The 9,938-nt window shown below is 42.6% G+C and overlaps 1 protein-coding gene across 1 annotated transcript; it reads left to right on the plus strand.

The window, feature by feature from the left end:
- The first annotated feature begins 3,071 nt into the window (after nt 1-3,071).
- Nucleotides 3,072-9,208, plus strand: LOC115376705 (H-2 class II histocompatibility antigen, I-E alpha chain-like). Its single transcript, XM_030076466.1, has 5 exons — nt 3,072-3,157; nt 3,304-3,549; nt 6,725-7,006; nt 8,202-8,398; nt 8,886-9,208. The coding sequence occupies exons 1-4, from the start codon at nt 3,109-3,111 to the stop codon at nt 8,321-8,323; spliced, it is 699 nt and encodes a 232-aa protein (XP_029932326.1). The 5' UTR covers nt 3,072-3,108; the 3' UTR covers nt 8,324-8,398; nt 8,886-9,208.
- The last annotated feature ends 730 nt before the right edge of the window (nt 9,209-9,938 follow it).

A 9,938-nucleotide genomic window follows, 5' to 3' on the forward strand; every position in this document is an offset into this window, starting at 1 on the left:
ATAATGTCATTATATTACTTATACGTGTTTCCCCACACTTCTACACAATAACTAAAATAAGGCAGTGTGAGTGCACAATACAGTATTCTCATTGTGTTACAATCCAAAACATACTTAGCTTTGTTCAAAATGAAAATATTCTTAGACACCTTTGTTTTAACATGATATGAGATTTCCATGTCAAATTTTCATCCATTATAACTCCCAAAAACCTAAACTCAGATACTTTCTAAATTTTAACTCCATCAATAGATAATGAGACTTCATCCCTTCTTTTATTAGCAAAAACCATAAACTTTTTTTTTTTCAAATTTAATGATAACTTATCTTCATCAAATCAAGATTTAAGCCTAACCATTTCATTTTCAATGTTTTCTGATAAAGTTTTTAAATTATCTCCTGAGCAGAAAAAATTTGTGTCATCTTTCTTTAAATCAATGAATACCCCTATTATAAACTTCTTTCTGTCAACTGCTGTTGTAATTTCTTCTATTATTTTCATTTTTGCTAGACCTGTAGGCCGTTTTGTCCGAAAACCATATTGGTTCTCACTCAGTAAATTATCATTTTCAATGAAGCTACCTAATTTCTGAACAAACTATTTTTCTAGCACTTTTGAAAATTGTGAAAGCAGTGATACTGGTCTGTAATTGTTAAAGCTGCGTTTGTCTCCTGCTTTAAAAAGTGGAATGACCTCAGCTGTTTTCATCCTCTCCAGAAAAACACCGGCTCTAAGGGAAAGACTGTAAACATAACATAGTGGTTTAATTATACAATCAACTGACATTTTTACTATTTTTATGTCAATTCCATCACTATCAGTTGATATCTTGTTTTTTGTGTTAGCTACCACAGAAATTATTTCATTTTCAGTCACCTCACCTAGAAACACTGACTGCATCACTTTATTTTCCCCCTTCAAACCACTTCCTGTATGGCCTTTTTTTTTTTTTTTTTTTTTTTTTTTTGTTAAGTCATTTGCCAAACTGGGCCCAACATTTACAAAAAAGAATTAAATTCATTCATTTGAGTTATTATACATTACCCTGAGCAGAATAACCAGGAAATAACTTTGTTGGCACTTCAAATCTGATCAAACCCCCTAACCAATTGGGCTTTTTCAACCGATCACTACCCTCCAAATTAACAGCCTCTAGTCCAAGCTCAGAGGAATAGCGAGGTTGCACCGGGACCACAGGCGTTTCATTTCCTCAAACTTTTCCCATTGGAACCTAAAACCACGCCAAAAATAAAAAATGGCAATGGACGACTTTAAAATTCTGACCAAAAATCTTAAAAAGTACCTGAAGTACTTGCACCACCAGGGTGAAGTACAACAGGCAGAATACCGGGACCTTCTCCTAAACAACCCCAAACAAATTGCAGGCCTACTGCAACTTTTTGGCCTCCAATTGTCAGACATGGTAACAGCGGATTGGATACAAACCTCTCTCCTAAAAATTTCCAATCATTTCTTCCAATTGGCACAGGATACAGAATGGGAAATCAACCAGACCAACACGACCAGATGGAGAGAGGCCTGGACTGTAGCAGTCCGATGGGTCCAAAAGGAAATTAAAAAGCTGGACAACTCTACCATCAATAAAGCACAACAAAGACTCACGGCTCTATTGGATACCAAAACAGTGCCGACCACAATTGGCAACCAAAAGAGCCTCTTTAAGAGACACGAGCACTACGGAAACAAATTGCAAAATTGGCAATTGAATCCGAGCTGTCCCTTTTTAATTATTGGTGACTCGAACATCTCTAGGCTACCTAACAATTTGGGCCCCCAAATTCAGATGGACTCTATTCTAAAAAGAAAGACCCCCACAACCGAGAAGGTCCGCAAGGTAATCCTGTCATTTGGGATAAATGACAAAAACACAGCTGTCCCACGACAAACAATTGGACAAGTGGGACAGCTATACAAAATTGCACAGAGCACATTTCCCCAAGCAAAAATAAAATGGGCACTGATTAACTATAGCGACAGACTAACAATCAAAGAGAGAGACATGCTCAAAAATATCAGTCTTGAAATCAAAAAATACCCGCATGTCATCCCACTAAAACAAACAGACTTTCAGACAGGGGCAGACAAAGTCCACTGGACACCCAACATGGTGCAAAAAATAGCTAAACATTGGCAAGACATCCTAAAGTAATTCCAGAAACCTGGAACATTAGCTGGGATTTGATCACCCCAGCTGGCCTCCACGGAGCAGAGGGTCTAGTGTGTAAACTGTGTAAACGGCCAAAACCCTCGATGATTCTGTGGTGACACTACGGATGAAATGTTCCATAGCAACCCAAATTTAGGAACTAAAATGAGGGGAGGTATGGGTGCATTGATGTCACACATATACACACACACAGACTTATGTGTGGGTGTGGGTGTGTGCGTGGGTGCAAACATACAGCCCCCTACTTAAAAGCAAGCGTCAAAATACTCTACCAACCAAAACTAAATCCAGCCCAAAACAAACCAAAAGCAATTTAGTCCAAATTTTGACCGTGTCCGGAGTAGCCTGAATCCCAGTACCGGGTGTCAGGCGCTGACACATGGTCTCACAGTATTACCACAAAAAAAAAAAAAAAAAAATTGCGCATTGCTCAAAACTGCCAAACATTTGCGCTAACCGGACCAAGTTTGACAATTCCTGAATCCCAGTACCGGGCGTCAGGTCCAGTCATATGGTCTGGTATTGACTCACCCCTGGTACAAACACTCTGATGTGTTTGTACCAGGGGAGCAAAGGGGAGCAAAGGGTTTCAGGACAGGATCAGGACAGGTTTCCTGTCCCGATCAGAGGTGAACCAGCTTTGTGATACAGAAAATCCAGAGTGGAGCCTGAAGGCATCTCGCTAACGCCTTAATCCCGCTTCCTGATACAGGCCTCTGGTTCTCTGCGTCTGGGTTCCTCCTCCTGATTCCAGCTGTGTTGTGGGTGTTTCCTCAGCAGCTGTGCTCTGTGTCTACCTGGAGACTGATGATGTCACAGAAAGCTGTGCTGTGATTGGTGGCTGTGTGTGTGAGCCAACATTTGGACAGAGAATAGGTTTCCAGCAGAGAGTGAAGTCAGCGCTGAGCCCCACACCGAGATGAAGAGCCTCCTCATCCTCTCCTGGCTGCTGTGTGTCCGAGCAGAAGGTCAGCACAGCTTCTCACCTGCTGCACTCTCACCTGACAGCTACACAACAACACAACAACACAACACAACAACACAACAAACACAACAACACAACAAACACAACAACTAATGCTGCCGCTGGTTTGGCTCTGCTGTTTCTGTCCAGTTCTTCATGAGGGTATTGTTATCAGAGGCTGTTCATCCTCTGATGAAGAGTTCATGATTGGTGCAGACGCTGAGGAGGGAGGGTACGTCGACTTCAAGAACCACAGAGGAGTCATTACTCTGCCCAAGTTTGCAGATCCTCTCACCTTCCCAGGATTTTATGAACTGGCTGTGGCTCAGCTGGAGATCTGCAAATATGACCTGGCAAATTTTGATCGTGACTATAAGAACCCACCAGTGAAACTCGGTAAAGACCAGCAACATCTGACTGTCATGAGATTGTTTGTTTAATAAGAGATATGAGGAGCTGCAGTAACACAGATCAAAGGGTCAGTCTAACTAGTTAGGTCAGGGTTAGTTAGTAACTAGTTACATTATGGTCAGTCAGTAAATAGTTAGGTTAGGGTTAGTCAGTAACTGGTTAGGTTAGGGTCAGTCAGTAACTAGTTACGTTATGGTCAGTCAGTAACTAGTTATGTTAGGGTCAGTCAGTAACTGGTTAGGTTAGGGTCAGTCAGTAACTAGTTACGTTATGGTCAGTCAGTAACTAGTTACGTTAGGGTCAGTCAGTAACTAGTTACGTTATGGTCAGTCAGTAACTAGTTACGTTAGGGTCAGTCAGTAACTGGTTAGGTTAGGGTCAGTCAGTAACTAGTTACGTTAGGGTGAGTCAGTAACTGGTTAGGCTAGGGTCAGTCAGTAACTAGTTACGTTAGGGTCAGTCAGTAACTGGTTAGGTTAGGGTCAGTCAGTAACCAGTGAGGTTGGAGTTAGTCAGTAACTAGTTAGGTTAGGGTTGGTCAGTAACTAATTACGTTAAGGTTAGTCAGTAACTAGTTAGGTTATAGTCAGTCAGTTTGAAGTGAGGTTAGGGTTAGTCAGTAATTAGTTAGTTTGGGGTCAGTCAGTAACTAATTAGGCTGGAGTTAGTCAGTAACTAGTTAGGGTTAGGGACAAACAAACTCACTGATTTTGTTTCCCTTCGTGTTTTTGTAGCCGTGGAACAGAGATGTGTTCTCTCTTTTCTCTTGAGGAACAGAACAGAAAAGTGGTTCTCCTGCTTTGTTCCAAAAGGTTTCAGATTAAAGCTACAACAACAAGAGAGCAGGAAGTGCCTGCACTCCGATTCAAAATAAAAGTCCTCTGGTTGGTGACGGTTAAAACAGTTTTATTTGTGTTAACAGTCCATAAAATAATCTTGACATGCAACACTGATATAATTTATACATTTATATGATGTGTACCCTCCAATAGTAACCTGCCTATAGAAACCTGTCTATAGTAACCTGTCTATAATCACCTGTCCATAATAATCCATCTATGGTAACCTGTCAATAGTAACCTGTCTATAGTAACCTGTCTATAATCACCTGTCTATAGTAACCTGTCTATGATAACCTGTCTATAATCACCTGTCTGTAGGAACCTGTCTATAATCACCTGTCTATAGTAACCTGTCTATGATAACCTGTCTATAATCACCTGACGATAGTAACCTGTCTATGGTAACCTGTCTATAGTAACCTGTCTATAGTAACCTGTCTATGGTAACCTGTCTATAGCAGGGGTCGGCAACCTATTCCACTCAAAGAGCCATTTGGACCCGTTTCCCACAGTAAAGAAAACACTGGGATCCACAAAACACTGCATATAAAGTTGTTTTTTTTTTTTTTTTTGCCTTTATGCTATGTATAGCTAAACAAACCATAATGTGTTGCATTCATGAAATCAATGAACGACTTCAGAGAAAACGAAATTAGGCATTTCTGCACGCAACAAAAACATTTTGAACTCCGAAAAAAGACACTGGGTTGAAGGTTACTTCAAATAGTAAAGCAGAATAGCCTACTCAGTGTCTATTTGAGTCCTTTTTGTATTTATGAAAAAAATGTTAAACTTAAATTATCCACCGGCAGCAAACCATCATCCGTCATCCTTTTACTGTCAACCTGAATAATAAAAGGACTATTTCACTGAACAATGAAAAAAATATGAATATATGCAAAATAACAGGCAATTAAAATATTTATCATGCTTAATGTGATTTCTGCTCCTGAACCTCAGTGCACAGCGTCTGCACATCTGGGGTCCGTTTGACGAAGCAGCTTCAACAAACTCCGAGTCTTACCCCGAACTCTGAGCTGATCTACGCTGATATTGCAGGCGAAAACTGCTTGAATGGTTGCCTATTAATTTATTTCATTTAGGTGCAATCCCGCGGGGGAGAAGCGCACTTGGCAGCAGCTTAAGATGAAATATAAAAACATGGTTCAAACAGGTAAAACATCTATGTGCGGTCTTATAACCATCTCCCGACGAATATTTAATTCTCTGCGCAGTAACACTGCACCTTCATCCACGGGATCGCTGTCGAAAGGACATGCCATGTTTGTGAAAAAGTGGCCACCTAACTACTAATGGACTTCTAATAAAAGGCTTAAGTTACATCCCTCTCAGAAACTCAGAGTTTCCCTCATTTCAGGGTTAACAGACTCAGAGTTTTCACTAAACCTGCTCTGGGAAACGGACCCCAGGGCTGTATACCGTCACCTTCATCTTTACACAGGATCAGAATCTGTCATCTGTGAGGCGTGCGTGATGTTTGCTTTTAAGAGCGACAATTTTTTTAACACGTTTTATTTAGATGTTACAAGATCACCATAATCTTCAAATTTAGAATTAGCCTACATTTTAAAAACGAACGAACTAAAATAAAATACACTTTAATTAAATACTCTTTAATTATTTTCAAAAGCCACAGGGAGCCGCATCAGAGGAAAGAAACGGAGCCGCGGGTTGCCGACTCCTGGTCTATAGTAACCTGTCTATGGTAACCTGTCTATAATCACCTGTCTATAGTAACCTATCTATAGTAACCTGTCTGTAAACACCTGTCTATAGTAACCTGTCTGTAAACACCTGTCTATAGTAACCTGTCTATAGTAACCTGACTATAGTAACCTGTCTGTAAACACCTGTCTATAGTAACCTGTCTATAATCACCTGTCTATAGTAACCTGACTATAGTAACCTGTCTGTAAACACCTGTCTATAGTAACCTGTCTGTAAACACCTGTCTATAGTAACCTGTTTATAGTAACCTATCTATAGTAACCTGTCTGTAAACACCTGTCTATAGTAACCTGTCTATAGTAACCTGTCTATAGTAACCTGTCTGTAATCACCTGTCTATAATAACCTGTCTATGGTAACCTGACTATAGTAACCTGTCTATAATCACCTGTCTATAATCACCTGTCTATAGTAACCTGTCTATAGTAACCTGTCTATAATTACCTGTCTATCTAGCAACAACTGCTGCTGCAGCTCACACTTAAACACAGCGAACAGCTACTTTCCTGATCAACATGAGATATGACGTTCTAATGAGAACCAAACCTGTGTTCCCTGTGTGTGTGCAGACGTTCCTCACAGCACCATCTACACCAAAGACGAAGTGCAGCTCGACGTGGAGAACCACCTCATCTGCCACGTGAGCGGGTTCTTTCCCGCTCCTGTCTCCGTCTACTGGACCAGGAACGAGCAGAACGTGACCGAGGGAACCAGCATCAACACCCCGTACCCCAGCAAAGACGGAACCTTCACCCAGATCTCCACCCTGAAGTTCACCCCCCAGCAGGGAGACATCTACAGCTGCACGGTGCAGCACCCAGCTCTGGAGCAGCCGCTGACCCGAGTCTGGGGTGACGCACCTTTCTCACCTAGCTACCCCTGAGCTGAGCCTGCTGCTAACCTGTTAGCCTGCTGCTAACCTGTTAGCCTGACCCCACCCTGCTGCTAACCTGTTAGCCTGCTGCTAACCTGTTAGCCTGACCCCACCCTGCTGCTAACCTGTTAGCCTGCTGCTAACCTGTTAGCCTGACCCCACCCTGCTGCTAACCTGTTAGCCTGCTGCTAACCTGTTAGCCTGCTGCTAACCTGTTAGCCTGACCCCACCCTGCTGCTAACCTGTTAGCCTGCTGCTAACCTGTTAGCCTGACCCCACCCTGCTGCTAACCTGTTAGCCTGCTGCTAACCTGTTAGCCTGACCGTACCCTGCTGCTAACCTGTTAGCCTGCTGCTAACCTGTTAGCCTGACCCCACCCTGCTGCTAACCTGTTAGCCTGACCTGACCCTGCTGCTAACCTGTTAGCCTGCTGCTAACCTGTTAGCCTGACCCCACCCTGCTGCTAACCTGTTAGCCTGACCCCACCCTGCTGCTAACCTGTTAGCCTGACCCCACACTGCTGCTAACCTGTTAGCCTGCTGCTAACCTGTTAGCCTGCTGCTAACCTGTTAGCCTGACCCCACCCTGCTGCTAACCTGTTAGCCTGCTGCTAACCTGTTAGCCTGACCCCACACTGCTGCTAACCTGTTAGCCTGCTGCTAACCTGTTAGCCTGACCCCACCCTGCTGCTAACCTGTTAGCCACCTGACACTGCTGCTTACCTGTTAGCCTGACCCCACACTGCTTCTAATCTGTTAGCCTGCTGCTAACCTGTTAGCCTGACCCCACACTGCTTCTAACCTGTTAGCCTGCTGCTAACCTGTTAGCCTGACCCCACACTGCTTCTAACCTGTTAGCCTGCTGCTAACCTGTTAGCCTGTTGCTAACCTGTTAGCCTGACCCCACACTGCTGCTAACCTGTTAGCCTGACCCCACACTGCTGCTAACCTGTTAGCCACCTGACACTGCTGCTAACCTGTTAGCCACCTGACACTGCTGCTAACCTGTTAGCCACCTGACACTGCTGCTAACCTGTTAGCCTGACCCCACACTGCTGCTAACCTGTTAGCCTGACCCCACACTGCTGCTAACCTGTTATCTAGCAGATTGAAGCTAAAGCTAACCTGTTAGCAGAGTAAAGCTAACTGGTGTTGGTGTGTTTGTTCCTGCAGATGTGGAGCAGGACCAGCCGGGGATCGGACCTGCGGTGTTTTGTGGACTGGGTCTGACCGTGGGTCTGCTGGGCGTGGCCACAGGAACCTTCTTCCTCATCAAAGGAAACGAATGCAGCTGATTGGCTGATTGTCTGCTGCTGATCAACATGGAGCACAGCGCAAACGTGCTAGCTTCCACTCTGATAAAATTCAATATACAGTTTTTTTCCAATTGCTAAAACACAATTTTGGAAACTCGGCTGGTTTTATCAAAATACTTAACACAATTCACAAAACCACACACCCAAACTGCAAAACACCTCATATATCCTGCAAAATGAAGCACTGCAACCAAAACTACATACAGCATTATCAAAATCAAACTTTCACACCAAAATTCACACATTTCATTCATATTACCAGATTTTTGTCTAAGCAACTACACACTGTTGGGCATAATGAAAATAATGTGACTTTATGTTAGATTGTTGTGTCTTATGCAGAGAACCGTGTTCAGTGCATTTAAAAAGTGCCATTTTGAATTGCAAAATGTTTGTAAAGCAGAAAATGTGTTTAGAGTTTAGGGTTAGGGTTAGAGTTTAGAGTTTTGGAGATTTGAGAAGAGGTTTAGCTCTCTGTGAGTCAGTTTAAATAACTGTGCTATGCATGTCATTTTAGTATGTTAGCAATTGGAAAAAAATGTAAACAAAGATTGTTTTCAAGAGATTCTGTATGAAGTTGCTGTTGGTTCCTGTGATACTTTAGCTTCTTACTTTCAATCAACTTTCAATACATTTCCCATCATGCTTCACAGCATGACAAACCAAAATTAACACAGCGCTATCCCAAAGCCCAAAGCAACACCCAGCTCCTCGTGATGTGCAAGTCATGAATGAGTTGCTCCAAACTCAAGACTCTTTTTATTGACTCCTCCTCTCCTTCCTGCCTGGTGAGGTGGGACAGTGTGTCACTGCTGTGCAAGTCTTACATTAAACTGTAAACTTACATTAAACTTCTTTACATGTGTCAACTAACACGTTAGTTAATCTATTAACCACTAACTCAGTAACTCAGTGACTCAGAGACTCTGATTCAGTGATTCAGTAACTCATAGACTCGTAAACCTGACTCTCTGTAGTGAGTGACTCAAACAAACTCCAGTCAGTAAAAAGAGTTGAACCTCCCGTCTGTTGTGACGAGCTAAAAGGCGACCAGCTTTTCATGATGTTTTGATATTATGGCCTTTTCTTTCCTGTTCAATTAAAACACAAAAAGCCATTTCCTGGTCAGTCTTGATTTCTTTCTGTGTCACTGTTTGTCTCCACACCTGAGCAGGTGTTCTGCTCAGTCCTCGTGCTGCACAGGTTCTGCAGCTTGAATCCTCCAGGTTTGGTGGACCAGGTGACTGGAACCCGCTTGTTGTACTGAAGAGGCAGAACTCAAGAGCTTGATTAGTTAATAAAAATGTTGAGTGTCACTTCAACTCGGAAAAGGTATTTTTTACATTTTTACTCTTTGTTTCAGTGTTTCACATTCTTAATCTTCTGCATCTACTCCAGACTGTAATATACCTGCACATAGATCTAGAACAGATAGATAACAGGATTCCAAGTGCCTCCTTCCTTTGTGACCAGGAAACTGAGTTTGATGTTCTCTGGCAAATGTACTGTTCTGGTGCTGCTTGATCTCAGTGTAGCATTTGACACTGTGGATCATGGAATCCTTTTACATAGGCTCAGAGACCATGAAGGCATC

The sequence above is a fragment of the Myripristis murdjan genome, chromosome 18 (genome assembly GCF_902150065.1).
Source record: "Myripristis murdjan chromosome 18, fMyrMur1.1, whole genome shotgun sequence".
In the NCBI taxonomy this organism is placed as follows: domain Eukaryota; kingdom Metazoa; phylum Chordata; class Actinopteri; order Holocentriformes; family Holocentridae; genus Myripristis; species Myripristis murdjan.

Coding starts and splice junctions, on each gene's coding strand:
- LOC115376705 (XM_030076466.1), top strand. CDS start 3,109: ATGAAGAGCCTCCTCATCCTCTCCTGGCTGCTGTGTGTCCGAGCAGAA. Junction 3,158..3,303: donor GCTGTGTGTCCGAGCAGAAG/GTCAGCACAGCT, acceptor GTTTCTGTCCAG/TTCTTCATGAGGGTATTGTT. Junction 3,550..6,724: donor GAACCCACCAGTGAAACTCG/GTAAAGACCAGC, acceptor GTGTGTGTGCAG/ACGTTCCTCACAGCACCATC.